Source organism: Nicotiana tabacum, chromosome 8 (genome assembly GCF_000715075.1).
Source record: "Nicotiana tabacum cultivar K326 chromosome 8, ASM71507v2, whole genome shotgun sequence".
Lineage (NCBI taxonomy): Eukaryota > Viridiplantae > Streptophyta > Magnoliopsida > Solanales > Solanaceae > Nicotiana > Nicotiana tabacum.
The window spans coordinates 199,913,450-199,930,462 of NC_134087.1; the positions used below are offsets into that span (position 1 = coordinate 199,913,450).

At 37.1% G+C, this 17,013-nt stretch overlaps 2 protein-coding genes across 2 annotated transcripts; both read right to left on the reverse strand.

Annotated features, from left to right (window-relative positions):
* Positions 1–350: 350 nt before the first annotated feature.
* Positions 351–7,139, reverse strand: LOC107818846 (uncharacterized). The gene is made up of 12 exons (XM_016644896.2): positions 6,799–7,139; positions 5,454–5,628; positions 4,738–4,821; positions 4,322–4,563; positions 4,037–4,259; positions 3,718–3,797; positions 3,449–3,533; positions 3,061–3,192; positions 2,877–2,990; positions 2,324–2,368; positions 1,978–2,062; positions 351–777 (listed from the first exon to the last, which is right to left on the reverse strand). Exons 1-12 carry the CDS (start codon positions 6,978–6,980, stop codon positions 683–685), a joined length of 1,542 nt encoding a protein of 513 aa, XP_016500382.1. The 5' UTR covers positions 6,981–7,139; the 3' UTR covers positions 351–682.
* A 6,099-nt stretch (positions 7,140–13,238) lies between these two features.
* LOC142163490 (uncharacterized) lies at positions 13,239–15,505 on the reverse strand. The gene is made up of 3 exons (XM_075220780.1): positions 15,162–15,505; positions 14,196–14,599; positions 13,239–13,963 (listed from the first exon to the last, which is right to left on the reverse strand). Exons 1-3 carry the CDS (start codon positions 15,503–15,505, stop codon positions 13,239–13,241), a joined length of 1,473 nt encoding a protein of 490 aa, XP_075076881.1.
* Between the last annotated feature and the right edge of the window lie 1,508 nt (positions 15,506–17,013).

Genomic DNA, 17,013 nt, shown 5'->3' on the forward strand with positions numbered 1-17,013 from the left:
AGGAGTAGCGGAAAGGGAGCTTTGAAGTATTGGTAAAGTTGTTTTAGTGTGGTCACGCGTTAGAGTCGTGTTATTAGCAACTGATGTTTGTATCAGGGTAGAATGTCTACATCACACCCCATTGGGGTGCGGCTCTTCCCTGGATCCTGCATAAACACGGGATGCTTCGTGCATTTTTTATCCATAGGAGTAGCACCCAAGTTTGTTTTCCTATCACCCCTAAGGCCCTAATCAACATACTTCGTATGCGCAAGACAAGAAATAAGGTAATGCAAGAGAGTGAAAGAAAGAGCAAAAAAAAAAAACACATCATGTACCAAGAAAATAGACTGGGATATTTGTTCAACTGGTTAAGAAGGAAGCAAACTAATTGATTTCCCAGTTTTCTTGGTACAAGCTGTTTGAATCTACAAAATCTGGGAATAAGAACTGAAAAGGAGACTCTAGACAGATACAATTAAGACCATCTCTTAATGTTTGTATACACAACTTTCAAGTTTGAAAAAACTCCTATTGGTAGCTGCCAAGAAACCTACCCAGAGGTCCTATATATTGTTACTTTTACAGTTAAATGTTGTACATGGTCATCTGTGTGGGAAGAGGTCAGAACTTGAATTGAAGACTCAATGTGTTACCTCCAGAAACCATAAAATGGCATGTTGATCAGTCAGTTTTATCGTGTTCATGACAGAGTTACAGTATCCATTGATGCAGAATGGACAAGTATTTCTTTGTCATCAATTGAGCGCATGCCTGAGAAATCTGCTGCAGAATCACCTACAAAAACATACTGACAGTCAATTTACATATATACTTCTAAAAAAGGGGCAATCCGGTGCACGAAGCATCTCGCGTTTATGCAAGGTCCGGGGAAGGGTCGCACCCCAAGGTGTGATGTAGGCAGCCTACCTTGATGCAAGCATCAGTGGCTGATTCCACGGCTCGAACCCGTGACCTATGGGTCACATGGAGACAACTTTACCATCGCTCCAAGACTCCCCTTCTTACATATATACTTCTATTTATGAAATTTGTTAAGCCAAACTCTCTTATGATGTCAGTACAGTATAGGATCTAACTTTCTTACAATCTAATGATAAGTTGCAAAAGCAAATATAGTTTTCCTCAAGCATGTAATATGAGAATGTTTATTTGATATAATTTCCTCCCTAAACTAGTCCATGATTTCCAAAAAGACACTTACACTTTGCAGGAGTCACATGACCCCCCCCCCCCCCCCCCAACCCCCAACCCCAACACAAAATAGTTGTTTGAAGCCACTTTATTTGATCAATATGTCATGCACATTAAGCGATTCGGACGGATTAGGGTGAGACTTTTCCCATAATAGTACCTTGTCCAAAATGGTTCCATAAGGAGTATTAGAACACTCAAAGTTGACTATTGTGCTTTCATGACTCTAGGTGAATTACCAAGTAAACTCAGTTACCCTATAATGAAAAGAATAGCATTTCAGCACTGAATTACTACTGAGGGCTCCAAACAATTTAAACCATAGACAGCTCATTCATAAAACCAGCACATACATAATATATAATGAAAGGTAAATAATCAGCAAGATACTGAAGTTTTCCAAATCCAGGAAGTTGATAAAATGTCAAGTTGAGTGCATGACCAACCATCTAAGAAATTAAGATGCTACGCATAAATCTAACAGATGCCATAACTCAGTAAATGCTTTATTCATGTCATATACCTACTTGTAACTTAAGTCCAATGAGAGCATTAAGACATACATCAACACAAGTGAGCATTATACATTATTACCAGTCAAATTGTAGGTCATGCTGTCTTAATGATATAGAAGTTCAGAATTCATTCAAGCACACATACAGGCCACGGCATACATAAGTATTAGTAGTGACTTAATAGATGATAGAGCATGCAGCATGAGCTCCCTTCGAAAAGAATATGACAGAACTATTATCGTCTGAGAGTATATCGAAGTCACCATACCTGAAGAATGTCTTAATCCCTTGACAGCCTCAAAATTCTTGTAGGTATAGCCAACAAAACTTAAATCTTCGGGAATCAGACGCTTCTGCCAAAATAAATATTAGAATTGAAAAGATTTACTTAAGCATGGCATGGGAAGAAAAGTTTTTCTGGAAAGGAGACATAGAAAAGTAAGCAAGAGAAGAAAATGCCAAAAATGATAATAGCAAGGCGCACAGGAAAACTTGATTACATTCAGTATGGAATGTAAAAGATTTATCTTCATGAACGGAAGCTAGTGCCCGGGGAGCTGGTAAGTAGAACCATAGCTAAATGTAGTGTACATCAGTCGCGAAAGAAAACTCACCTTTCTATGGGGTCCTGAACTAATTTTGGCTGGTGGCTGATTTGCCTGCATAGGAGTTGCAATTGTACATCAGTTGCGAAAGAATTCTTAACTCAACATTGTTAACAACAGTTAAACATGAATCTCAATTATATACCAATGAAATAAAAGATGTTAATTATCAGTTTTATCCAGAAAATGGTCCCGTTCTTTTGGGATTTAAGTAAGGAAGTGCTGGTAACATGTTCCAGTAGAGATGAATATTAGGTACCAAAATAACAAATAGGTACCTTTGTTATAGAAGGATGTTCTTTTCTCTAATGTACTCCTTTTGGTACCTTCTTGGTACTTATTAATAAAAATCTTTACCTTTTTGTCAAAAAAATCAGTCATAAGATCACCAAGGTAAATTTTTAATCACAGCATACCAACAAAGGTAGCTTGTGTAGCAGTGAACCATGGTGATGTACTGCCACGATTAAGTTTCAAAGACGAAATATTACTTCTCACAAACTTTCTCTAAAATTTGAGGGAAAAAACAGAAATAGAATTAAGATATAAAATGGTAATTCACCTCATCAAACTTCATGAAATTTTGAGTGTCAAGATCATCATTGACTTCTGGCTTATATGCTGCCTCCATATCATAAAGTTTATCCCACTTTATGTCTTTGAACCAGGGATGAGCCTGATTTTTATGAATAAAACATAAGAATCTATAATTGATTGTTAGTAATACTTTCTTTGTAACAACAAACCTTTATTTGCTCTGCTCCTCGACAACCAAGGCGATTTTCAGCATCACTAAGCAATCTACAGATCAGGTCTTTGGCTTCAGGACTCAATCTTGTTTCCTCTGGGAATTTTAAGTGATTTCTCCAATGAACAATCTATTGAACCAGAACAAGTGTCAAGGCATAGAATTTAGTCATTCTACATAAGATCCTAACTGAAGTACCATTAGATTGGACAGGTTGTACTAGTATTCCAAAATATTCACAAGATAATTTTATTGCTAACGGAAAACAAAGGATAAAGGGATAATCCGAATGTCATTATCAACATTGAACAGGAGAAAGTTTACAATTTCTAGAGTCAATGCTGCTTAAGGAAATGGACAAACATTTCAAGTGTGGACCACTATACCTTTCTACATGTTGTTATTGGATCTTCAGAGTAGAAAGGGGGATAACCAACGAGCATCTCATACATGATGGCGCCAAGTGACCACCTGAACGAAGCAAGAAGTAAAGAGGATAACGAATTAAGTCTACTAAATTTACTTTGTCTATTCAAGATATGATCATACCTAAAAGAGAATGCATAATTGAAACATGCGTGCTATGTTTAGCAACAAGTACACAGTCACCATCTAGTTTAAATCCATGTCAATCTCAAACAGTAATAGAACTCACCAATCACATTCTACTCCATAGCCTTTCTTCAGTAAAACCTCAGGAGCAATATAGTCAGGAGTGCCCACTGTTGAAAATGCCTGCCATAGAAACGGATAATATTACAGGTTCTGGTAACTAATTTGTTTTAGACACAGAGATATTTTCATGGAAGGTAGTAACAAAGGTCACTTCTTGGAATAGTAAATGATATTTTCTAGTTCGTTTCCATTACTGATATTGAAGAATGTGCCAGGCATGAGCAAATAAAACACATACTGGTCGTCACTTTGTGCAAGAAAAATAATAGCTGTGTTTCTGTTAATAATGTGCTACTTACTAATTTTCTCCTGTTTATTTGCCAATGCTGCAGTTGTTCGAGGGAGCTATTCCAACAGCTTCCAGTTCCCTTGTTAGCAGATCCCCGTGTGTTCTCATCATCCATCACTTCATTTTCATTTATAGGAGATAAATTCGAACAGTCAAGCGGCTTGCATAGACCAAAATCAGACAGTCTCATGTGGCCATTTTTGTCCAAAAGAAGATTATCAGGTTTAATATCCCTGCAAAAAAGAACGTTACGTAAAGACATAAACTATTATTGTTTAGCAAGTAGATTAACTACCTGTGAATGTAATTGTGCTTATGAATAGACTCTATGGCCAGAACACTTTGAGCAATGTAAAATCTTGCGACTGTCTCAGTTAATGTCTCCTCCCTCATCAGCAACGTCATCAAATCACCACCGGACAAATATTCCATTACTAGATACAAGTAATCAGCATCTTGGAAAGAATAATAAAGCTTTACAATAAAGTGGCTTGCTACCTCAGCAAGCAAATTCCTTTCGGCCCGAACATGTTCAACCTGTAATGTAAAGAGATGGTAAGAAAAACAGGTCACTTCTAAAAAAAATGCTGCATTTCCTTGCATATCTTTGATAGAAGAAGCAGAGCAAAGGACTAGGAATAAAATCTTATTTAACAAATAAGATGGATAGCAATTAAACCCTTAAGCATGTTAAGAAGGATTTGATCTCACCTGCCCCCTACTTAGCATTTCAGACTTCTTCAACTTTTTCATTGCATATATATTACCAGATATTTTATCCCGGCACAACCTGACCTGCAAAAATAGATTTGCATAAGAATCAGCAACTCATTATCAGGAGCCAATGCTGGTAAACAGGAAACACATTTCGTGTAACCAGGAGGCTACGGATTCAAGTAGTGGAAATAACCTCAGCCAGAAATAAGGTTGCATATAATAGAAACAATATGGTCCATCTCCCTGGACCCCATGCATAGACCAAGCTTAATGGACTGTGCTGCCCTTAACGTCCAATAGGACCAAGGAAATTATCTTCCAAGAGCAGTAATTTACCTGAATACTACAGAATCCTATGAAAGCAATTAAGATTTTCAAACCTAATTAGGACGCTCCAATAACAGCAATTATTATCATACGATGCTACATAAGAATAGCGAGAAATACAAGAGCGAAATCATCATGAGTGACTCCAATTATTAAATGTCTAGGTAAGTTTTAAAAATCTAATTATGCATCTTGAGAAGGTACAATATGCTTGTGTATTTTGCATGAAAATCGAAGAAACTCATTAAACATGCTCCTTCTGCTTAAGCATATGAAGTTATAATTCAGTCTTCAAAAATTGAACAGCCCAGATAACAAAACTTAGGAAGAAAACATAATCCCCGAAGAATTTTACAACCTAAAGATATATAAGAATCTCAAACCTCTCCAAAAGCTCCTCTTCCAATGATCGTCAAAAGCTCAAAATCATCAACAGAAATCTTGTGACGCTTTAGTCGGATATACTCTGTCTCTTTTCTCTCCAATTCCTTTAGAAAGTTCATCTGTTCCTCCTTTGGTACACCAGAGCTTTCCAATTTCTTTTCTAGCAGTAAACGCCTACAGTTTATAGACAATAATACATCAAGGGCTACAGAAAAGAATTGTCAAATTTCCATCTAATATCACTCTCCTTCAGTGATTGGCTCAACTATAAGTATGTTAGCCTACATAGTGCAGTTAGCTCAACAGAAATGTGAGAATACCTGTAAGCAAAGGCATCAGCGACATGGTTACTCGGTCCACAACAGCTTACTTGAAAATGCATTTTATTAAAAGATTTAGAGGTGTATAAAATTTGGAGGACAAGAGGTGCTCCATTACAATATCAACCAAACAAACAAGACACTAGCTACATGCATCTTCATGATTTTTTCACGCATTCACATCTAAAATATTAACTACAATCAAAGATGTGTCGGGCAAGAGTAGCAAAACCACCACTATATCAATCAATTACACCTCCATCCAAAATTAGCTAACCTCGCCTATCCATCATAATATGATTCTTTTAGGCTGGCTTTCAACTAACACAACGATACCAGCTACATAATTTCCCTTCAAAATCTAAAAGTTCTCTAAAACACATCTTGCGTATCCAAATAAATGTTGTAAGTGTATGTATATAAACATGAAAATCCAAATAAACACCTTCATAATCTGATTATTTTACACTTGCTGTCAACCTACCACATTGACACCAGCCACACTTTGCACATATTTCGGCTTCAAAAATTAAAAAATCTGTTTAAATCAAATGAATCAAATGTTGCATTCCAAAGTTCATCAACATAAAAGTCCTAAGAAATACTGTAAATAAAAATTCATAACCTGATTATTCTTACATTGGTTGTTAACCTACAACATTAAGACCAACTACATTCTGCACATATTTCCCATTCAAAACATAAAGTTATTAAAAAATCACATATTGCATTCCAAATAAATGCTGCACAAACGTGTTTACATAACATGAAAATTCAAAATAAATGTCTACATGAAAATTCATAATGCGATTATTTTAACCTATAGCCATCAACCTACCACATTTGGATGATCGAGCTACAGTTTGCACATATTTCCAATTCGAAATCTAAATATATCGGAAAAAATCACATATTGCAGTCGAATTAAATCCTGTACAACATATTTACATTAACATGAAAATTCAAATTTATATATTGGATAAAAAATATGAATAAATATAATCTAAGATAGAAAATTACGAACCTTTGTTTGCGATCCTGGATGAGTTTCATGTGCGATTTATAATGATCTTCGATCAATTTTTTCGCGGCGGCGACACGTTCGAGCGTCAAACTAGAACCTAATTGTTCCTCCAATTCTTCCTCTTCCTCCTCCGTTAATGTCACCACCTTATTGTGTTCTTCCTCCTCTCTGTTCTTCGCCATATTAGTATTATAACCGCAGAATTGAAAATTTGAACGTATTCCTTCAAATCTCTGTGTTATTTCATATATGGCGAAGAAAAAGAAGGGAAAATTGAAAATTTGATCGAAAGGGGAATTGGAACGGAGGAAATTTGAGAAACAGAAAATGGGAGTGAAAGGAAGGTTGTTAGCTTTTTAAAAATGGTTTATAATTTTGTTATTTGCAAACGTGGCACTGTATTTTCGGCTTGGTCCCACTTATATTGTGGGACCCGGTGAACTTTTGAAGGTTTTCCATTGTGGGGACAGCCACGTCAGACTCTTGGGAAATTTCTAGCGATAATCGCGGGTGTTGAGAAGTAGCCGTATAAAAGGACACCCCATTTGAATAATTTAAGCAATACAAATAAAAAATATTAAAGTTTTATACATTTCTCAATAATAATTAGGAGATAGAACCAACAAAGATTTCATTTTCCATTCATTCATAGCCTCATTCGAGAATTATTTTTTATCTAATTCATAAGAATCAATAGAAAAGGTGTTAATGGTGGTCAACTATGGAGGTGAGCAGAAAAGGAGCTGAAAAGAGAAAGCAGAGGAAGAGGAATACATTCTCTCTAGTTTCAATATTGAGCTACAAAGCTGAAATGAAAATACAGTCCATTATTTATACACAAAATTAACTAACTAACTAACTTATTTTAATTTAATCCTACACTAATGCCAACTCATTAACAACTGGGCTTTTGTTGTGTAACTGCTCCTAACTAACTGCCTCAACACTCCCCTCAAGGTGAGAGATGAAATATGTTATTCATTCCAGCTTGCCTATCAAATAATCATGTTGTGGTCTGCACAAGTCTTTTGTAAGCAAGTCAGCTAACTGATCCTTAGTTCCAATATGTTGAGTTTGTATCTACCTTTCTTGAATCTTTTCTCTTACAAAATGACAATCAATGTCAAAGCGTTTTGTCCTCTCATGAAAAATGAGGTGAGCTGCAATCTGAATTACAGCTTTGCTGTCACAAAATAGTTGTACAAGCAAGGTAACCTCCACTCCAAGCTCTTTAAACAACCCAATTAACCAAGTGATCTTAGCAACAGTTGATGTCATGCTCCTGAATTCTGCTTCAGCAGAACTCCTGGAAATATGATGATAGACAATAATTACGTATTTTAGTCGATTATTACACTCTAATTTATTGCACTTTAGTTGAGTTTGCGCTTTAATCGCTAGTATTTTGCACTAATTGTGTGTTTTATGCCTTGTAGGTGTGATTCCGAGCTATATAGATATTATGGAATAAATTTAAGTGGTTTTGAGCTTTGAAGTCTGAGTAAGAGCTCAAGGAATTAGCCGGGATCGCGTTCGGGGATCAACGGATGATAAAACAACAAAACGAAAACTCGAAGAGGCATATTGCGCACTGTCTAGTAAAATAGACTTAACTTTTTACTCAGAACCCCATTTGGGTTCCATAATATATGGTTGGAAAGTTAACTCAAAGGGCTACAACTTTTATGTTTTACGTTTTTCCAAATTCCAAATGGAACAGGATGAAATACCGCGGTTTTACCGAGACCGCGGCAGAACCGCGGTGAGGGCTGCTCGCAGACAATTGAAGCAGCAGAGGCCATGTTTGACCGCGGTTTGACCGCGACCGCGGTAGAACCGCGGCAGGAGGCGGAAATTTCAGGGACTAAAGTGCAAAACACGGGATTTTAAGCCCTAAACCCTATATTAAACCAAGGAAGTCGGCCAAGAAAGGTATTGGACATATTTTTGACATAGATTTGACCTAAGGAGGCAAAGACACAATAGGAGCAAGACTTGGGAATTCTTCTATAAGTTTTTCCTTCCTCTTCCTATTTTTCATTGTTGGTTATGACTTTTAGTATCGTAGTTTTACATACTATTATGAATAGCTAATTTGTTATCTAGAGTTTTTTTTAATAGAACCTTTTGTAGGATAAATTCTTGTTATGTTTTTATATAATTGAGCCATAGTTTTTCTCTGTTTGTTCAACTACGTTCTTATTGTAGTTAATTGAAGAGCTCTCAATTAGCTGTGCCTATTTAGTATGCATAACTCGGGAGAGAGTGCATATTTAGGTAATTGTTGAACAACACCACTCCCAGAGTATATGAGGGATCAATAACCGAGGGTTTAAAGGCGGGATTAGGGATAACGAAGCCTTGGGTGCGATCTGAAGTGAGCTGTATCAAAATCCAGCTAGCGTAACTCGGGAGAGTGCGTCTAGTAAATTGTCGTGATTACTCGGGAGAGATTTACGGTAATAAGAGTGCTCATGATCGGTAGAGAATACTTAGGCGAAATTATAGAAGACATAGCGGGAATGATTCCGACAATTGGGAAAATCATAACTCTAGACCTCCTTAATCTTGCCTCTAACTCTTAGTATCTTTAGTTGTTAATTTATTATTTTAATTTGTTAATCAATTAGTTAAACACAAGAATCTAAATATTTATAAGTTAGGAACTGTTCAAGCTTGTCTTCTTGGTGATAGTGAACAGCTGTAGCTAAGCCTTAGTTCTCTGTGGGATTCGACTCCGGACTTGTAAACCGGATTATATTTGCAACGACCGTATTGTCCTTTTTATAAGACATAGTTGGGCGTGATCAAAACAGTACTTCGTTTCTTTGATTTTTAGGACACCAAGGCTTGTCCAAACTTCACCATATAGCTAGTTACTAACTTCCTAATTTCTACACATGGTCCCCAATCTAAATCACAGAAGGTCACAACCTACCTTATACGTGAACAAATAATAATCATAGTGAGATTGAACAAGTCCCATGGCAGTCAATGCACTAGTAAGCTTCAAGTTCCACTGTTTGGGAGCTTGTTTAAGCCCATACGATGACTTATGAAGCCTGCAAACCTTCTGCTGCTGCTGTAACTTTCCTTGGCAGACAAAACTATCTGGGATGTACATGTACACTTCTTCAAGGAGATCACCTTGAAGAAAGGCATTGTATACATCCATTTGAAAATATACCATCCAGATACTGGAGTCAAAACCACCATAGATCTAACAGTCACCATTTTAGCCACATGAGAGAAGGTCTCCTTATAATCTAAACCTTCTAGTTGACTATATCTTTTGACTACTAGTCGAGCCTTATACCTCTCCACATCACCAGTAGACTTGTACTTCACTTTGAACACCCATTTATACCTTATAAGAGTCGTACCTTGAGGAAAATCAACAATGCTCCAAGTCTGATTAGCTTTTAAGTTTGAGATCTCAACGTTCATGGCTTCAATCAACTTGGGATCTACCTTGGCCTCATCATAAGACATTGGCTCAATAATAGCTGAATAAGATATAAGTGATGCCCTTTAGGCAGATGTGAGATGATCATAAGTCACACATTGTGATATATGATGAGTACATGAAGAAGGCTTGGTCAGCACTACATAGTCTTCCATCCATATATGAGTCTTAGTCAGTCTAGAAGATCTCCTTAAACTAGGAATAGCATGAGAAGGAAAAGAGGTGAATATGAATGATCAGTAATAGGGAGAGAAGGTAAAGATGAAAGGAATGGACTAGAATAATCACTCAACAATAAGGTTATAGAAGGACATGGAGTAGCAAATGGACTGAGGGAGTCAAAGGAGCTAAGATTATGCAGAGCAGGGCACTCAACATCTCTGAGTTCTAAAACTGGAAACAAAGGAGAGGGAACTGTGTGTAGAGGTTTGAATGGGAAAATATCTTCTCTGAACACAATGTTTCTGCTAACAAAGAAGAGTTGAGAACTGAGATCATAAAGAACATAACCTTTATGAACTGGTGAGTAGCATAGATGAACAATAGGAACAACTCTAGGACAGAACTTGTCTGTTTTCTTCAGGTTAGTAGCATAACATAGACTACCAAACACCTTGAGATGTTGTAGAGATGGAGATTATGAAACAACTTTTCAAAAGGAGATGCACTCTTCAATACAATAGTAGGCAACTTATTTATAGTATAAATAGTAGTAGTGACACATTCTCTCCAAATTTCGAGTGGGACAAAGCCCTGAAACCTTAAAGCCCTAGCCATATCAAGAATGAACCTATGTCTTCTTTCAACTCTGCCATTTTGTTGAGGAGTGTATACACTAGAGATTTGATGAACTATGTTATGTTCTTGTAACATCCCGGTGACTTATTTGTTAAAGAATTCAGTACCATTGTCTGATCTTAGACACTTGACACTACTGTGGAACTAATTTTTGACTAATAACAGAAAATTGCTCAAGATCACTATAGATTCTGCCTTATCATCCATTAGAAAAGCTAGATAAACCTGGAGTAGTCATCCACTAAGGTCTTGAAATACCTCATACCATTATAAGTATACACTCTATATGATCCCCAAACATCAACATGTATAAGATCAAATGCATTAATAGAACATGCATTACTAGAAAAAAAAGGAATTCTGATTTGCTTAGCAACATGACACACTGCACAGAAATGCTCCTTTAACTAAGCATTAGGAAAACTTCCTATCTTCTTCAAAACTCTTAAAAGGTGCATGACCTAACCTCTTATGCCACAAGACAATATCATCTAGATCAGTAGAGTTCTTATTTACTGCACTAACATTATTTGCTTTGGGCTTATTAACAATGGTATTTACAAGAGGAACAGAATGAACTAGCCTAAGATCTAACAACTGTCTAGGATCATCTTGTTCCTTGTGCTTCAGAATATTAAGACAATACTCCTCTTTACTGTGAGTTGAACTGATCTCAATTACAGCTCATCCTCTATTAATGGAGGCTCAAATGAGTGAATCGAGCTAGAGAATGGAAGATGAATACCAGAGAGAATGACGAGTTAAGAAATTTCTAGTATATTGAAAAGCTATTACAAAGTCTAATGTACATCACATATATATACACATCACCCCACTAACTTAATTCCTAATTAACTAATGCTAACTATTTTAACTACTCTAACTAACTAGTGACAGCTGGCTTACTGCCCCACTAACTTGTCTAGCTGTCATACTCATTCGCAGTCTCTCACACTCCCCCTCAAGCTGGAGGGTATAGAATGTTAAGCACTCTAAGATTGCTTAACAAATATTCATGTTGTACTCTCCCAAGTCCTTTGGTCAATAGATTCGCATGCTGCTCCTTTGTCCCTATATGATGGGTCTTAATCTTGCCATCTTTGATCTTATCTCTTACAAAGTGACAATCAATCTCTATATGCTTAGTCCTTTCATGAAATATAGGATTGGCTGTAATCTGTAGGGCTGCTTTGCTATCACAAAACACATTCAGAGGTTGTTCAATTGAAAATCCAAGCTCTGTAAACAACCCAAGTAGCCATACTATTTCTGTAGTAGCTGTTGTAAGGCTTCTGTATTCTACTTTTGCTGAGCTTCTAGACACTATCTGATGCTTCTTAGATTTCCATGACACTAATAAATCCCCAAACTTCACAAAGAAACCAGTTACTAACCTTCTGGTATTAGGACATATAGCCCAGTCTATATCACAGAAGCAAGTCAGACTATTTCCACCTTTGCTGCTTAGTAGAATGCCCATTCTTGGATTTTATTTGATATATCTCACAACTCTTAATGCTGCTTCCCAGTGAGACTGTTTAGGTGACTACATAAATTGACTAAGGGTTTAGACAACAAATATTATATATGGCCGTGTGATTGTCAGATATATTAATCTTCCAATCAACATCTGATAACTTGCAACATCCTTCATCAACCCATCTCCAGATACCCCAGCATGTGCATCAAATTCTGCTGAAGTGAATTTTTGATTCATATCTATTGGAGTTGGCCACAGGTTTAGTAGCTCCTAACTCCATATCAGAAATCAGTTGCAAGGCATACTTCCTTTGGTTTAGCAAGATCCCTTTGTTAGATCTCATGACTTCAATTCCCAAGAAATATTTCAGTTCCCATAAATCTTTCACTTTGAACTTGTGATTTAGAACATCTTTAGTTTCTTGGATGAACTACTCATTGTTTCCTGTGACGAGCAAATCATCCACATACACAAGAACAACCATAAAATCTGCTCCTTTCTTCTTGGTAAACAGTGAATAGTCATATAGACTTTGTTTATATCCTGCCTCAAGGAGTGCCTCTGTAAGTTTGATGTTCCATTGTCTTGAAGCATGCTTTAGTCCATATAATGACTTCACTAGCTTGTATACTTTGGTCTCCCCTGCCTTCTAAAACCTTGAGGCATCTCCATATATACTTCTTCATATAAATTTCCCTACAAAAATGCATTATACACATCTATTTGATACATATTCCATCCTTTTGATGCTGCTACTGCAATAACTGACCTCACATTTACCATTTTGGCAACTGGTGAGAAGGTCTCATAGTAGTCTAACCCCTCTTTTTGGCTGTATCCTTTTTCTACTAGCCTGACCTTGAATCTTTCAACATCTCCATTAGATTTATATTTTATTTTATACACCCATTTTGATCCAATTGTGTTATTTTCATTGGGCAAGTCTACTATCTCCCATGTTCTGTTGTCCTCCAATGCCTTGATTTCTTGCTTCATTGCCTCAATCCATCTCTTGTCTCTTGATGCTTTTGTAAAGTTCTGTAGTTTTGTGAGTGCTAAAACCTTTGCTACAAAGCTTTTGCATGCCTGTGAAAGCTGATCATAACACAGATAGTTTGAAATAGGATATAGTGCCACATTATGTGCCTTTTTCTTGGTAACATAATCTTGTAACCATATGGGTTCTTTGGTGCTTCTGCTAGATCTTCTTGGTTCTTGACTTCTGATTCCTAAGGAAACACATTCAGGTACAACATCTATGCATTCAACATCCAGTGATTGACCTGATGAAGGATCATTTTCTGCATGCTCATCATGTGTAGCTTGTTGAGATTCAGATACTTCTTCAGATACTACAGCATCAACAATGTTGCCCTCTTCATAGACTGCATCAACCTCATCATCTTCATGAGCTTCATGGACTACACTTGTATCAACTCAGATGCATGATCTGCAGCTGGTGTCTGCAATGGTTCAATTGTATGATTTGCAGCATGTCCCGATAACGGTTCATGCTCTGTAGCATGTCCCTATAATAGGATATAGTGCCACATTATGTGCATTTGTTGGTAACATAATCTTGTAACCATATGGGTTCTTTGGTGCTTCTGCCAGATCTTCTTGGTTCTTGACTTCTGATTCTTAAGGAAACACATTCAGGTACAACATCTATGCAGTCAACATCCAGTGATTGACCTGATGAAGGATCATTTTCTGCATGCTCATCATGTGTAGCTTGTTGAGATTCAGATGCTTCTTCAGATAATACAGCATCAGCAATGTTGCACTCTTCACAAACTGCATTAACCTCATCATCTTCATGAGCTTCATGGATAGAACTTGTATCAACTTTACATTCAGATGCATCATCTGCAGCTGGTGTCTGCAATGGTTCAAGTGTATGATTTGCAGCATGTCCTTGTAACGGTTCATGCTCTATAGCATGTCCCTGTAATGGTTCATGCTCAAATGATACACTCCCCATAGCAGGAACATTAATAGGATGCAATGAGAAAGACTTAGAAAATGGGAACAGATGCTCTTTGAAAACAACATCCCTGCATATAAAAAAAATGATTAGTTGTAAGGTCCAAGAGCTTGTAGCCCTTTTGTGTATCTGAATAGCCTAGGTGCACAACAGGTTTGGCTCTTGCTGAGAACTTATTGTCATGTAACATAGTTGTCGCATAGCATAGGCAGCCAAAAACTTTTAAGTGATCAAGAGAGGGCTTCTAATGATGTAGGAGTTCATATGGTGATTTGCCTTGCAAAATGATAGAAGCCAGCCTGTTTATAATGTAAACAACAGTAGTGATACATTCTCCCCAGTACTTATTTGATACATTTGCCTTGAATTTTAGGGCCCTTGTTGTATCTAATATATGTCTATATTTTCTCTCAACTACCCCATTCTGTTGGGGAGTGTATGCATAGCTACTTTGATGTATAATGCCATAATGTTCAAATAAATCAATGCACTGTTTACTAAGGAACTCTTCTCCATTATCAGTTCTAAAAATCTTAATAGCTACACCAAATCGTGTTCTTAGCATAGAGAGAAACTTTTGTAACACAACAATTACATCACTTTTCAACTGTAGTAAATATACCCAAGTATACCTGGAACAATCATCCACAACTGTTAGAAAGTAATATTTTCTATCATGTGTGGGAAACTTGTATGGTCCCCAAACATCCATGTGTAAAAGCATTAAAGGATTACTACTTCTTGTAACACATCTAGGAAAAACTAGTCTACTCTGCTTAGCTAATAGACATACAAAACAGTCTTTATTCTCATCAAGATCTTTAAGCTGTAAGGAATCTATGTTTTTCATTGTACTAACAGAGGTGTGACCTAATCTTTTGTGCCAAAGAATGCCATCTACTCCTGGTTTCTGGACTGCTGCAATCAATGCTTTCCTCAAACTTCTAGCAATGTGCTCATTCTTCACCACATACATGCCTCCCCTTTCCTTACCAATCCCCCTCACCCTGCCACTCCAAAGGTTTTGAAATACACAGAAGTCAAGATAAAGGTGAATAAATCAACTGAGTTCTTTTGTGAGTTTTGACACATACAACAAATTAAATTTGAAGTCAGGAACATATAGCACATTCATAATCTCCATGTCCGTAAGAAATGTTGCACTACTAATATGAGATATATTTGTCTTCTCACCAGTAGGTAAATGAACTTGATCCCTACCAATTTTCAACTTAGTCTTGGAATGTAGTATATCTAGGGAAACAGCTGTCACACCTCCTTTTTCCGTATCCGAGAGGGTACAAGGGAGTTTTTTCTAATTAAAGGACAATCGAAACGGGATTTATTTGTTTATTTCAGAGTCGCCACTTGGGAGATTTAGGGTGTCCCAAGTCACCAATTTTAATCCTGAATCGAGGAAAAGAATGACTCCATATTACAGTTTGCGTACCAGAAATCCGGATAAGGAATTCTGTTAACCCGGGAGAAGGTGTTAGGCATTCCCGAGTTCTGTGGTTCTAGCACGGTCGCTCAACTGTTATATTCGGCTTGATTATCTGATTTTATACAAATATGAACTTATGTGCAAATTTTAACTTTTTACCGCTTTCATAATTATTATCATTATTTTTACAAGGAATTGCAACGTCGTGAAAACATATCTCGAACCACGTTACATCAATGTACACGTGGTTGTTGACATATCTCGACTCGGTTGAGATTTGGATTTGGGTCACATAAATGTGCACCCGAGTTAAGGAAAATAAATTATTAAAGGCGCGCTTAAAGCAACTAGCGTATTGTTATTTTGGGGAAGGCCATGAAATTCGCTAAACGACCTGTCCCGAATTCTAAGTATTTTAATATATATACATTTAGAGGGCCCCGCACCTTGTACATTTTTTGTTTGTCGAGGGCAAACTTAAGACAACTACGATTTTCTACCAATGAAGTCATCCGAGGTTAAACAAAAGCAACAATTCTAATAGGTAATAATATCCATGGTAAAAATGAAAAAGCAATTCAACAAAGACGACACACAAACAGTTCATAGGAAATCCATATCATTTTTCCATTCCATTTAAACAAATATCACAAGTTTGGAAATGTGTATGCACCTGTTTGAAGCAAGAGCAACAACCAAACTGGACCGACAACTATCGGAAACCTCTCCAACGACGGAACGTCGGAACCTCGATGTCAAGCTCAACGTATCGGACCTCGACGAACCAAAGACGACCTCGATGGAAATAGAAAGCTTGGACCAAAAACTGTCAACGCCCGAGATGTTGGCTGTTGCTGGATTTTCTCGACGCAGCAGGTCGGTTCGAAAAGATGCAGCAAAAAGGGGTCGTTTGGTGAGTTGAAGAAAAAGACGATGGTATCTTTCTCTTTAGGTGGTCTTGTTTTCGTTTTGTTTTGTTTGTCAAAAATGGAGATGTTGGTTTGGTGGGGGGACGATGGGGGTGGCGACTGGACGATCGC